General features: G+C 41.7%; 1 protein-coding gene across 1 annotated transcript in view; it reads right to left on the reverse strand.

Moving 5' to 3' along the window:
- GSR (glutathione-disulfide reductase) overlaps positions 1–15232 on the reverse strand; it is a 41853-nt gene that overhangs the window by 7066 nt on the left and 19555 nt on the right. Inside the window, exons 5-9 of the mRNA XM_065947573.1 lie at positions 14559–14706; positions 11286–11340; positions 5540–5639; positions 3759–3845; positions 2111–2269 (exon numbers count right to left, since the gene is read on the reverse strand). Coding sequence (XP_065803645.1) covers positions 2111–2269; positions 3759–3845; positions 5540–5639; positions 11286–11340; positions 14559–14706 — 549 coding nt within the window. The remainder of the gene's footprint in view (positions 1–2110; positions 2270–3758; positions 3846–5539; positions 5640–11285; positions 11341–14558; positions 14707–15232) is intronic.

Consider the following 15232-nt stretch of genomic DNA (forward strand, 5'->3'; position numbering starts at 1 on the left):
GCTTATCTTGTGGTTTTGCAGATCCCAGGTGTATATATCCCCAAATGAGAAGTAGAGAGGCAGCAGGCTTAGGGAAAAGGTAGTGTTATGGTGAAAAGTACAGCCTTTGGAACATGGAGATCTGGGTTGAAGTCCCAGCTCTGCCACTTGACTATTAATAGTTATGAAACCTCCCATTTATCAACAAACACTTGCACTTCTAAATGAGGCATTAATGTAGTCACTGTGGATACAGTGGTAAATAATACAGACATCTCTATTCCCTGCAGAGTTTACAAGCCTGGTGGACAATTTCTTATCTCTGTGCCCCGGGCTCCTCATCCTTATCCCTAAAACAGTTGTTGGGAAGAATAAAGTAGGTTAGTATAGCACAGAGAACTCTTCTCAATACACTGCAATGACCTATATGAGAAAAGAATCTTAACATAAAGAAGGGATATATGTATATGTAAAACTGATTTACTTTTCTGTACAGCAGAAACTAACACAAAATTGTAAATCAACTCTACGCCAATAAAGTTTTTTTTAAAGATCAAAGTAGGCTATGTTGCCTAGTACCATGTTGCCAAGACTTATGCAGAGTAATCATTCAATGTGCAGTCTAAAAATATATCAACACTGAACTGAGGGAAAATTTATGCCTCATTTTTTAAAAATTCAGCAAATATAGCTGAAAATTGGACTGGCAATGATTAGGTCTGTACAATGGCACAACATCTCCTGAAAGGTGAAAAACTGGATGAATAGCTTCATTAACATAAAAATAGATTACAAATTTTACTAAGTTTCACTGAATAATAAGATTAAAATCAAGTAAACATGTCCCTGGATATTTTATTCTTTTTAATTATAAAAAATGCCTTTTAGTGAAACAAAAAAGGGATGGAACTTAAAAGAGATACTAATATTAGAATATAAACCAAACTGTCACACACTACTCAAGAGGCTCCATCAAATACATAGTGAAAGTCACTCAGCCGTGTCTGACTCTTTGCCACCCCATATAAACCTCCACCAAATATATAAAATATTCTATTATTACAAGTAGAAGAGTATAGCATATCACAACAATTATCATTATCCTCACCATCAGCAGCAGCTGATTAACATTTGCTGAGTTCATATTATAGGCCAGCTTCTAGGCAAGTTACTTTGCATGCACTTACTCATTTACTTTCTCTCTAACCCAATGTGACAAGTACTATTTTTATTTCCATATTTCTATGAAGCAGTTGAAACTTAAACAGTAGCTAAGCAACTTGCCTAAGGCCATGAAACTGGTATAAGGTTCAAAACTGGGTCAAACACTGGGACCCAGACCCCAGGCTACTGTACCAGACTGTCCTTTAAAACTTAAAAGGACACATAAGAATGATGGCACTGGTAGGTCAGCTTCACATGCGTACCCATCCCTGAGTGCCACAATGTCCCGGACAAGTCACACACCCATCCATCACTATGAGAGCTGCAGACGGGAAGGAATAATTATCCGGCTTTAAAGAGACAGGTATCAGAGGACGAAGGAAATCTGTAAGGAGGAGGCTAGTCAGGAAATAGCAAGACAACGACCTGATCTAGAGTGAGGACACTAGAAATGGAAAAAACAAAAAACTTTTTAAAACTTTCAAAGGCAGAAGCAATGGGATTTGATGACAAATTAGACACATGAAATGAAAAGAACTGAACAGAACCCACTCAAGTTTTGGGGGGTCTGGGACTGGATCAGGGGAAACCACAGGACTACCAACTGATTCAAGAATGTTTTAGGCAAGAAGGGAGGTCAAAAAGTTCAAACTTCTGGTTACAACGTAAGTATTAGGGATGCAATGTACAAGATGACTAGACAACACTGCTGTGAAGAGTGTATGTAAATTCCAAGTTCTCAACATACAGAGAAAAAATGTTTCCTTTTTTCTTTCCTACTTTCTTTTTATTGTATCCGTATGAGAAGATGGATGTGAGCTGACCCTTCTTTGGTAATCATTTCATAATACACGTAAATCAAATCATCATGCTGTATTCACTAAACTTACACAGGGATATACATCAACTATTTTTCAATAAAACTGGAGTGAGGGGAAGAAGGTCATAGGCAGACTAGGTCACTTACCAGTTTGTTTAAATTCAGGCCCCTGGAGTTTGGGTCCCGCCCAATGGCCCAGAGCAGGCAGTCAACATCTGCAATAGTGGTGAAGGTGGGTTCCCTACCAGGAATTGAAGTAACCATGCAGAGTTCCAGGCCCGAAGAAGTTTTTTTAACTTCCCTGACCTATCGGCAAATACAAGTTATTAACTGGGGGTGTGGGGAATGGGAAGGAAAGCAAATAAACAGGAAACTAGAATTCTTAACATTTGAAAACTCTCCACTGAATCCTGCAAATGAGTCAGGATTCAGTGTGTGTGCTCAGTCATGTCTGACTCTTTGAGACCCCATGGACTGTAGCTTGCCAGGCTCCTCTGTCTGTGGAATTTTCCAGGTAAGAATACTGGAGTGGGTTGCCATTTCCTTCTCTAGGGGATCTTCCTGACTCAGGGATCGAACCCGCATCTTCTGCTTGGCAGGCAGACTCTTTACCACTGAGTCACTTCTACTTCTGCCCAAAGGCCACCCACACTAGAACTCTCTGGAGCCAAGACAGTATCCTCAGTGACCCAAAATCAGACAGCCAGTGGCCAGAAATGTCAACTCATGCCAACATCCTATCACTTCAGCTTAAAAACAAAGTACTTTAAAGTACTTTAAAATTGTGATTTAAAATTTTAAATCACAAATCTAAGCACAGTGATTTGTAGCTGGAGTTGGAGGAGGAAATGGGCTGTAGCAGCTTCATTAAGAATTTTCTAAACTGCACAATCCTTGCTTCTCCCAGGATACTCTTACGATTGGGGAGGAAGGTAAGATTAGGTAAGGAGGGTGAAGGACATATAAAGTTTAGTGAGAGTCCCAAGGGATTCTGATGTTGACTTTCACCACCAGTCCGGACTTCAGCATTTACAAAGCAACTTCACATTTATTATTTTACTTATGATATGGCCTATGCTGAAAGGACAAAGCTTTGCAGGGGTGGAAATAATTTTTACAAGGCTCATACTCAGGGAAAAAAATATGATAAGTAGGTGAATCCCTGAGAATAAAATATATATATATATATATATATATATATATATACACACATATATATATACACAGTCACTTTGTCATTGTTTTCATCTACAAAACTCAATGATATGCTTTCAAAAGAGATTCCATAATAATATTTCCTGAAAAAAGTATAAACCTGAAAAATAAGGATGTTCAATGAAGACTTTGGTTTTTTAGAAACATTTATTATTTTATCTGTCATATATTTATCTAGCTGTTCTGGGTCTTAACTTGTGGCATGCAGGATCTTCGATCTTTATTGTGGCATGTGGGACCTAACTCCCTGACCAGGGATCGAACGCAGGCCCTCTCTACTGGGAGTGCAGTCTTAGCCACTGACCGTCACGGAGATACCCAATGATGACTTGGAGCACAAAAATTATAGTTTTAGTTCCAACTAAACTAAATTCAACTACCAGATTCCTAATCTTTTATACCTTAGCCTTCATTAAAACATCGATGTGAAATACAGCTTCTTAGGATAAAGAAAAGACTTGGAAGCACTCTAGAAAGGAATAAACTGACTGGGGTAGATGTAATTTGTATTGATAAAGCTAGTGGGGTGCAGGACAGATAGACGACCAAGGTGGTAAGCTCATCCAGGGTTTAGTCGTACCTGGGAGTACTTCAGCACCTCAATGCCAGCATTCTCCAGCTCTTCAGTACAGTTGGAACTGATTATTGAATCAAAAGTTCTAAGCACCTGTATACAGAGGCAGCCGAGGGATGGGTGGCAGGAAAGAATAAAACTTGATTAAGGATAACGCTACAAACCTGGGAGGAAATTCCAGTATCAATCCCCCTCTTTCTTCTTCATTCACGGCCACACTGTGAGTTTTCTTAAACCATTTTTAAACTAAAACATAGTTAATTTACAACGTTGTACTAGTTTAGGTGTACAGTAGAGTGAGTCTCAGTTATACGTACACATTCCTCTTAAATATTTATTTGGCTCTTCTGCATCTTTCGTTGTGCCAGGTGAACTGAGCTGCAGCATGTGGGATCCAGCCCCTGACCAGGGATTGAACCCAGGCCCCCGGCACTGGGAGCGCACAGTCTTAGCCCCTGAACCACCAGGGAAGTCCCAGTGGTGAAAAACACATAACGTTAAATGTACCCATTTAACCATTTCTAAGGACACAGTCTGATGGTGTTATGCATATTTGCATTGCTGTGCAACCAGAATCTTCCCCCTTGCAAAACTGAGACTCTGGGGTGGGGGAGGGATAAACTAGGAGGCTGGGATGAACAAATGCACACTACTTTATGCAAAACAGAAAACCCACAAAGACTGACTGCATAACACAGGGAACTACACGCAGTATTGTGTAATAACCTATAAGCGAAGAAAATTTGAAGAATACATATATGTATGTATAACTGAATCATTGCTGAACACTTGAAACTAACATGATACTGTAACTCAACTATACTTCACTTAAAAAAAACAACTGAGACTCTGTACCCACTAGACAACTCCCCATTTCCTTCCCCCCAGTTCCTGGCAAGGCCATTCCATTTTCTGTTTCTCTGAGCATAGGTACTCTAGATACCACATATAAGTGGAATCATATATTTATCTTTTTGTGATTGGCGGGTTTCATTTACCATAATGTCCTCAAGCTTCGTCATGTTGTAGCATGTGTCAGAATGTCCTTCCTTTTACAAGCTGAATAATATTCCATTTTGTGTGGATATACCATACCTTTATTTATCTATTCATGTGTGATCAGACACTTGGGTTGCTTCTACCTCTTAGCTATCATGAATAATGCTGTGACGGACATAGGTAAGCAAGTATCTTTGTTGTTTCCTTTTAATGCAAAGAATGTACTAAATTTTGACTGAATGTTAATAATCCAATACTATCTGAACATATGAAATTGATTTTCCGAATAAGAAATTAACCTGGCAGTCTGCTCAATTTAACAATATTTATGTTTAAGCCTGTATGCCTTATTAGGGCATCGGATACTACCCACTGCTTCATGACAGAAATACCAGCCAGGGTGCCCACTGTTCTCAACTAGCAGCTGGTGGCTGGGAAGAACACTGGTCCTAATTCTGCTTTTTGTGCAACTCCACGAGAAAGAGAATACACACTCTGCACCCTGTATTTATTGACAGCGTAAGAGGAAATGCTCCCTGTATTTTTTATTTTTTTGGCTGCACTGGGTTTCATTGTTGCACATGGGCTTTCTCTAGTTGTGGCGAGCGGGGGCTACTCTCTAGTTGTGAAGCACAGGCTTAGTTGACCCAAGGCATGTGGAATCTTCCCAGACCAGGGATCAAAAAACCCAGCCCCCTGCATTGGCAGGCAAGTTCTTAACCACTGAACTACCAGGGAAGTCCTCCCTGTAAAATTTTTAAAAGATTAACATCAAGAACAGATTTTACCTTATCATGCCGTATCATTATTGATGTCTTAGAGCCCAGGGCAGACAGGATGCCAGCTATCTCCACAGCGATGTAACCAGCACCAACAATGACACTGCGGCTACAAGAGCAGAGGGTTCAGATCGGTAAATAAGCTCATTTTAGAATGAATGTAGATTTACAGAAAAGCTAAGTATGTCCCTGCCCAGGTTTTCCTAACGTTAACATCTTATATTCACAGCAGCACTGTTCAGAATAGGCAAGACATGGAAACAAACTAAATGTTCATCGACAGACGAATGGATAAAGAAAACGTGGTACACATATACAATGGAATACTACTCAGCCACAAAAAGAACGAAATGATGCCATTTAGCAACATGGATGCAACTAGAGGTTATCATACTAAGTGAAATAAGTCAGAAAAACAAAACCATGTGACATCACTTACATGTGAAATCTAAAATATGACACAACTGAACTTAACGACAAAGCAGAAATAGACTCACAGAGGACAGCCTTGTGGCTGTGGAGGGGGAGGTTGAAGAAGGAATGGACTGGGAGTTTGGGGGGCTAGTAGATGTAGAGTGGATGGACACAGTCCTACTGTATAGCACATGGAACTATATTCAGTGTCCTAGGATAAGTCATAAAGAAAACCAATACCAAAAACAATGTACATATTGTGTAACGGGTCACTTTGTTGTACAGTGGAAATTAACACAACATTGTAATTCAACTATACTTTAATTTTAAAAAAAATAAAGTTATAAATAAACATAAAAAATAAACATCTTATAAACCGTGGTTTCCACAGGACTGGAAAAGGTCACTTTTCATTCCAATCCCAAAGAAGGGCAATGCCAAAGAATGTTCTAACTACTGCATAACCGCACTCATCTCACATGCTAGCAAGGTAATTCTCAAAATCTTTCAAGCTAGGCTTCAACAGTGAGTGAACTGAGAATTTCCAAATGTAAAAGCTGGATTTAGAAAAGGCAGAGGAATCACAGATGAAATTGCCAACATATGCTAGATCACAGAAAAAGCAAGGGAATTCCAGAAATACATCTACTTCTGCTTCACTGACTACACTAAAGCCTTTAACTGTGTGAATCACAATAAACTGTGAAAAATTCTTAAAGAGATGGGAATACCAGACCACCTTTCCTGCCTCCCGAGAAGCCTGTATGCAGGTCAAGAAGCAACAGTTAGAACTGGACATGGACCAACAGGCTGGTTCAAAATTAGGAAAGGAGTATGTCAAAGCTGTATATTGTCACCCTGCTTATTTAACATATGCAGAGTACATCATGTAAAATACCAGGCTGGATGAAGCACAAGCTGGAGTCAAGACTGCTGGGGGAAATATCAATAACCTGATATGCAGATGACACCACCCTTATGGCAGAAAGCAAAGAGGAACTAAAGAGCCTCTTGATGAAGATCAAAGAGGAGAGTGAAAAAGCTGACTTAAAATTCAACATTGAAAAAAACTAAGATCATTGCATCCGGTCCCATCACGTCATGGCAAATAGATGGGGAAACAATGGAAACAGTGACAGATTTTCTTTTCTTGGGCTCCAAAATCACTGTGGATGGTGACTGCAGCCATGAAATTAAAAGACACTTGCACCTTGAAAGAAAAACTATGACAAACCTAGACAGCATATTAAAAGTAGAGACATCGATTTGCTGACAAAGATCCATCTAATCAAAGCTATGGTTTTTTCCACTAGTCATGTACAGATGTAAGTTGGACCTTAAAGAGTGGTCCAATAAGAATTGATGCTTTTGAACTGTGGTATTGGAGAAGACTTCTGAGAGTCCCTTGGACTGCAAGGAGATCAAACCAGTCAATCCTAAAGGAAATCAACCCTGAATATTCATTGGAAGGACTGATGCTGAAGCTCCAATACTTTGGCCACCTGATGCAAAGAGCCAACTCAATGGAAGAGTCCCTGATGCTGGCAAAGATTGAGAGCAAGGGGAGAAGGGGGCAAGAGAGGATGAGATGTTTGACTCATCTGACAGGAGTTTGAGCAAACTTAGGGAGATAGTGAAGGACAGGGAAGCCAGGCGTGCTGCAGTCCATGGGGTTGCAAAGAGTCGGACACGACTGAGTGAACAACAACAAACGATGGCACAACTGTCAAAACTGACTCTGGTACATTACTGTTGACCACACTCTAGGCTTTATTCAGATTTCATCTGTCTTTCCATTCATCTCCTTTTTCTGTCCAATTCAGGATAACATAGTCATCTTAAGCAGAAAACAGCCTTCTATAGAAGGAAAATTTATTTTTAGGTGTTTAAAAAATTCCTTAGCTTTGTTTCTTCAGAGAGGAAATAAAAAGCCTCTGAAGCTAAAGATGATTCCTTATGCAATGATCTTCACACCTAAAACTAAAATAGGCATAGTTCTCACCACTATTATTCCCCTCTAGCTCAGTATTTCTCCTTGATCACTGTTAAATTCTATCAGTCTTTACAAGAGGATGAAAGGCCAATTTAAGCAAGCCATTTTAACTTGTAGGATATATCTGCAATGAAACTAGATGTCCTGAATAAATTCTGATCTAAGAAAGCAACTTAAACACTAGTTTGGACAAAGGTCTGAGTCCACAACAGGGAAGCTAAACCCAGCCCCCAGCACTTACTCCCCCACTGCAGCCTACAGAAAAAGGGCCCCCTCGGCCCCTTTTGGGGCTGGAGTTCTCTCAAGCTTCAAACACGGTCGTGCTACTAGTACAATGCTTAGCTAAGAAGTAAGCAATCAGGGGAGAAGAAAGGAAACCTTTCTTTAGTATCTTCTACAGGTAAGGTGGGCTTCCTTTGTAGCTCAGTTGGTAAAGAATCTGCCTATAATTCAGGAGACCTGAGTTCGATCCCTGGGTTGGGAAGATCCTCTGGAGAAGGAAAAGGCAATCTACTGCAGTATTCTTGCCTGCAGAATCCCATGGACTGTAGCCTGCCAGGCTCCTTTGTCCATGGGATCACATAGTCAGACACGAATTAGCAACTAAACCACCACCACCACCACAGGGAAGGTATCGTGCTGTGACTCCCAGCCTTTAGAGGGCTTCAGTCTGGATGGAGGATGTGGTGTGAACCTGCACGGCTGGGGGGAGGCTGGAGCACGGATCCTGTGGAATACTGTGGGGCAGGGAGTTCTCCCCGCAATGGTATGATCAGAGGTAAGAACTCTCTCATACAATCCAGCGTACAAAAAGAGAAATGTCTAGTTCAGAAACTAGGAAACAGCTCTTCTTCCCTTTCTACCGTCCCTTTTTCTTTTATATATTGACTCATTCCTTTGGATCTTTGCTCCTGATTCCCTCCTTTTTTCTCTCCATCTTCTTTCTTGCCCAAACATTTATTTAAGTCCTAGCTTTGTTAACCGTTGCACTGGACGCCATGGGTAACAATTCCCACACTTGAGGAATTCTTGAGGGGAAACGTGCCCAGGGGTCCACTAAAGCACAGAGAACAACACTCAGTTCCTGCATGGAAGAGGGCACAGGAAATGCTCCTGACTCAAAGATGTATTCTCAACAGAAATGATATACAAGAAACAGGTGAGAAATGACTTGGATTCTTCAGAGAGAAGACCAAAAATCTTCAAGGAGCTCAGTGTTCCCCTCAGCTCCCACAGGCCCATCTTGTCCACTTCTTACCACTAAAGTTACCACTGGAGACAATCTTTTCATTTGCTTTGGTTTAGAACAAAAAAAGGAATTTATTGGTTCATGTAACCGAGAAGTTCTGGCTTCAGGTATGGCTGCATCTAGGTGCTCAGATGCTGTGGTCCCTTAAAGACGCTCAGCTTTGCACTTCATGCTGGCTTCATTCCCAGGCTCCACGCTGTCATACAAAGACTGCCAGAGGAATGAAGACACAGTGGCATGATCTTAACAAGCTGAAGCTCAAGCTGGGGAGTGGACATCCAGGCTTGTGGAGCCTTGAGTTAAAACACCAGTCTTCAGTAGATGAAAAACTCAGTAAGTTAGGTAAAAATTGTGAACCAAGAACAACCTCCACATTCGCCTTACTCTAAACATCTGCAGGTCTTGGAGAGTCTCCAGGAGAGGAGCGGGGCAGCCATGGCTCACCCTGGGGACACAGACACTTTGGCTGCCACCCATGAGAGGCCTCCACCACGTGGAAACAGTCTTACATTCTGTTGGGTCCCCAGAACTCTTCTCTTTCCCTTATTACAGCCCTCAGAACTCCCTGCCCCACAGTATTCCACAGGGTCTATGCTCCAGCCTACCCCCAACCATAAGCCCAATGAGGGCAAAGCTGGATCATACAGCCCAGAGCACACGTTAACCTCACCTACAAAATTTGTTCCTTGATTATTCACTTACTTACCAACATAACAACAAAACGGAGTCTTTAAAAAAAGACAAAAATCATACACCCATTGTCATTTTCCTGTGTTTCCAGAGTCTTATTTATAACCTGCATATATTCATTTCTGAAACTTGCATTGCTACCTACGCAAGTTTCATAAAAGGTTTAAAAATATGTAACGGACAGATATCTAGAATGAAGATTCTCTGAGTCTAGACTGAATTATATCATTTAAACACGATGAATCATGATCACATTTCTGCATGTATTCTCACGTCTTATATCCTTCATCCCTAAAACTAAACAGATCATGAAGAAAGAAAGGCTGCTCTCTTAACACGCTGCCACATCCCAGCAAACCTAAACAGCATGCTTGCTCTTCTCAAAGTCAGAAGATGAGCTGGTCTGAATATTGCAATGGGACATTTTCACAGTAGCCACGAAAATGCCAGGACACCCTTTTGTCCCTGGTGAACAGTCTGTGGCTCCAGGTGAATCAAGGTAAAGGAGCCAGCAGGGATTATGAGTCACCCGCCAGGAAGGCCTTTATGTAAAAGCTCGGGATTAAGACCTCATAGTGGACTGGCAGCGCCCGCCGAGGGAGCATCGGGGTTGAGCAATAACAGTGACTCTGGGAGTGAGTGAGTCCTACTCACAGGAGATAAAGGCCAGTCTCTGGGCTAACAGGGCCCCTCCTCCTGTTCCAAGGTGCCCTAACACTTAGCATGAGGGAGGGGAGCACCCCTCATCTAGGAAGCCTGCAAGTGGCAGCTTCTTCAATAGGGACTTCCCTGGTGGTCCAGTAGTTGGAATTCTGTCCTTCCACTGCAGAAGGTATAGGTTCCATCCCTGGTTGGGGAACTAGGATCCCATGTGCTGCATGGTGCAGCCAAAAAAAAAGAGAGAGAGAGACCATCTTCCTTGTTATCTTTTTTCTCTGTGTGTATCTAAACTGGTGACAGAGATTTACAAAGGTTATTTGAACAAACACATATAAATGACACTTTCAGGAAACCTATTTTTGTGGGACAGACAGAGGCTTCATTTATCCAGAGGCCTCTGTACTAGCCGCTCTGAAAACCTGAATGAGTCACTTCAGACATATTACCAACAGATGCTGTCACGCTGGAGAGAGAAGACAGTTTTAGGATTTCAGTGCTGATTCTCAAACCCCCCCTGCATTTGAGTCTGGTCCTAACATCTTACCATGGTCTTGGACCAAAAGCATGAAAAGATCTGAGCCGTTTATTGAGGGGCGCTCATTGATAAGAGACCTAAGGTCATAAAAAGAAAAGAGGTGGGAGAAGAGAATCCAGGAAACGTCTACACATGACATCTGGGAAGGAAGTAGAAGGAATGTTAGGAGACTGAGGAAGAATGAACATGGAGGTCAGGGAGGAAGGCGGCTTACCGGGGCAACTCTTCCAGCTGAAAAAACCCATCACTGGTTATTCCTAGGCTGGCACCTATGTAGGGAAAGGCAATATAGGTAACACCAACGGAGCTTTCTCTTGTAAAACAACCATATTCTATGCACAAACCAAACACTTTCTCAGTTCATCACTGTTTTGATGAGTTTTATTAGAGTCTCCACTTGGGAAGCTGCCAATCAAATCTTCCCAAAGTCAACATTTTAATTTCCTCTGCCATGATAAATAAATAACTATTAAATTTCTTTGAAGAATTAAGATCTCAGGTCCACCCCCAAATGGCTCACTGTCTCTCTGCCTTTTTTCCTTCAAAGGTTTTAACCAACTCTCCCTTCATTGCAGGGAGACTTTCAAATGCACAGCTTCAGTTTTGATCTTCTCCCCAGGCTCCAGTTCCATATTTCTGACTGTCTGGCTATGAGATTCTATTCTGCTTCAAACTTGCTATTTTCCAAATGGAACCTTAGTTTTATATCTCCCAAACTATATCCCTTTCTCATTTACCACTTCAGTTAAAAAGACCACCTTCCATCAATAATCCAAAGTCTTGAGGTTCCCTGGTGGCTCAGTGGTAAAGAATCCGCCTGCCAGTGCAGGAGACAATGGGTTCGATCCCTGATCTGGGAAGATTCCCGCATGCCCCAGCGCAACTAAGCCCGGCCCCGTGCACCTCAACTATTGATTAAGCCTGTGCTCTAGAGCCCAGGAGCCAAAACTACTGAGCTCACGTGCCCTAGAGCCCGTGCCCTGCAACAAGGAAAGCCACCGCAATGAGAAGCCCTTGCACCGCAAGTAGAGAGTTGCCCCCGCTCTCCCCAACTAGAAAAAAGCGCACATAGCAACGAAGACCCAGCACAGACAAAAATAAGTAATTTAAGAAAACAAATAATCCAAAGTCTTGAGTTCTCAATCTGTGATTCCTTCTTTCAACAACCATCTCATCAGTTATTAAAAATATTGCATTTTGCCAAATTTAATGCACAGTGGTTAAGGACACATCTTGATTTCAGAAGTGTTGAACATTTTCTAAAAATGTGTCTTGGAATCAATGAAATACAGTAGCTGGCTTTTCCTTCTGTGTTTCCTGTCTGCCCTCTTCTCCTAGTTCCTAGCATAGAGCAGTGGCTCAGTAACTGTCTGCAGAACTGAACTGAGTTCTTCCACCACATTTCAGACACCAACACTAGTTCAGAACCTATTACTACTTCCTGTACATTCTACTGTAACAACTTTCCAGCTGGCCTTCCTCCTCAGTAAGTCACTGTCAGATTAGGTTTCTAAAATTAACACTTAGATCTTGTCACTACCCTATTTATAAGCTATTAATAATTGGTTTCCATGAATGACAGAGACACCTTAATTTGACTTTATAAGTCTTCACAATTTGGCCCTAAGCTTCTTCCAGTTTCACTTCAATGTATTTTGGGGGGCTTTTTTGCTAAACCATGTGGCATGTGGGATCTGAGTTCTCTGACCAGGGATCGAATCCAAGCCCCCTGTCTTGGGAGGGCAGAGTCTTAACCCCTGGATCACCAGGGAAGTTCCAGTTCAAGGTATTTGCCTCCAGATTTCACTGCTAGAAAACCGGCTGAATTGACTGAATGTCCTTTAAAGACCGATTTATCACCCACTGGTTCTTCCGGGCTTTTTCTTCTTTAGCACATAATATTCAAATCTGTAAGTCCTTCTCCCAGCAAGTCTTTTTGGTCCATGCTAGCTAGCTCATAGTAATCCACCCCACCTTTGAGCAAGCCAACACTCACTGTCTGGCAATCACCTTGGAATATTTACATTTCTCTGCATTTATTTTTATTACATGTTTTTAATAAATATATGTTTTAAAAAACTCAAAAAGCACCACAGACCACTGTGTGAAAAGCAAGTTGCTTTCCCACCCGGGGCTCTGGTCCTCTCCCAGGGGGGAGTGGGCACTGCTGTGTGCCCTTCCAGAGACCCCAGTGCATCTGCAAAGTCTCCCTGCCTTTTTAAAAAGACAGAGATCGTAGCATACTATACACATTGTTCTACACATTAGTTTCTTTTTCTAAACAATCCATTTTGAAAGCTGTTCCCTATCAGGATGTTTATATCCTATCTCACCGACTAAATTTTAAGTTATTTGACAACAATATCTTCAACTTTTTTTTTTTTTTTAACACTAGTTGTTATTTAGCTTTTGAGCCATAAATCCCTTTTAAAAGCTCATGAAATTTTACGGATTCCCTCTCCAGAGAGAAAGAAATACCTACATGCAAAGAAACTCAAAATTTTCCATATCAGTTCAGGTTAGTCGTGGGTCTTTAGAAGCCAATCCATGGAGAGACTTCCCTGGTGGTCCAGTGGTTAAGACTGTGTACCCAATGCAGGGGATTTGAGTTCAATCCCCAGTTAGGGAACTAAGATCCCATGTGCTACATGGCATGGCGAAAAAAAAAAGAAGCCAATCCATGGAGAATATAAAAGTTGTATAAACCACAATCTTCATATATTAAATACAACGAGCTAATAACTAGTTGGGGAAAAAGATACAGACAGTATCTCCTATGACAGAACAAGGCGGTACCTTATGATTCATCTCTGTGTATACAAAGTAAAGGCAGATGACTATCAGAGATTCCTTACTGCTTTAATTTCTAAATCTTTACATGAGAGAAAAATACGCATATAAGAAGGCTTAATTAGCTGATGCGGTTACATCTACGCAAGATTTCTCTCCTTTAAACAAAACAGTAAATATCTCACAGCAAACTGAGGCTGGAAACAGCCTCCCCTGTGCCGAGAGGGGAAGGATGGGGCACTTGCTGATTCTTCCTCCTGTGTTACCTGTAGCCTGGAGCTGGATAAAATAGATCTTTCTTTGCCCTGTCACTGAAAAGTCAAAGTGTTAGTCGCTCAGTCACGTCCAACTCTGCGACCCCATGGACTGAGCCTCTGTCCACGGAACTCTCCAGACAAGAAAACTGGAGTGGGCAAGCCATTCCCTTCTCCAGTGGATCTTCCCAACACAGGGATCAAACCCAAGTCTCCATTATAGCAGGTAGATTCTTTACCGTCTGAGCCACCAGGGAAGCCCTGCCCTGTCACTTAGGCACCACTTAAGCCAGTTACCTTCAGGTTCTGCAGAGACCTCCTCTCGTGTGTCCAAGACAAAGAACTGGCAAAGGGCAGATGCCCTGGCGTGGCGGGTGTGATAGGAAACAACGGTAAGTGCTGTCTGACTGTTATTTGTTAGCAGATGCCTTTGGAAGACTCACCGGGGATCTGGCTCTCCTGAGGAACCGAGGGCACGCCGCCTGTGGCGATCAGGATGTGAGGAGCGGTGTATTTTTTCCCGTTGACCTCCACTGTGGGCTGGGGATCGCATGTGAATGTTGCATGGCCGTGGATGATGTCTATGTGGGACTGGAGAAGGAAGCACGGTAACGTTAGCCTGTCTGTAGGACTGAACACCAAGGGAGTGGGGAGGGAAGTATTGGGAGTTTGGGGTTAGCAGATTCGAACTATTATATTTTGGATGGATAAACAACAAGGTCCTACTGTATAGCACAGGGACCTATATTCAATATCCTGTGATAAACTGCAATGGAAAACAATATTAAAAAAATATATGTATAACTGAGTCACTTTGTATTATAGCAGAAATTAACAGAACACTGTAAATCAACTATACTTAAATAATTTTTTTTTTAAAAAGAGAGAGACATTAAATAAAGATTTAAAAAATAAAACAAGGGAATTCCCCAGTGATATACTGGTAAGGATTTGGTGTTTTCACAGCCAGAGCCAGGTTTTGATCCCTGGTTGCGGAACTGAGATTCCCCAAGCTGCATGGCGCAGCCAAAAAAGAAAGAAAACCCCAAACAGCAAAACAAAACTTGCAGCAATTTCATATTTTTTCCAGTCTCTACTGAGGATTTTGATTTATGCC

The sequence above is a fragment of the Muntiacus reevesi genome, chromosome 10, assembly GCF_963930625.1.
Source record: "Muntiacus reevesi chromosome 10, mMunRee1.1, whole genome shotgun sequence".
NCBI classification, from domain to species: Eukaryota; Metazoa; Chordata; class Mammalia; order Artiodactyla; family Cervidae; genus Muntiacus; species Muntiacus reevesi.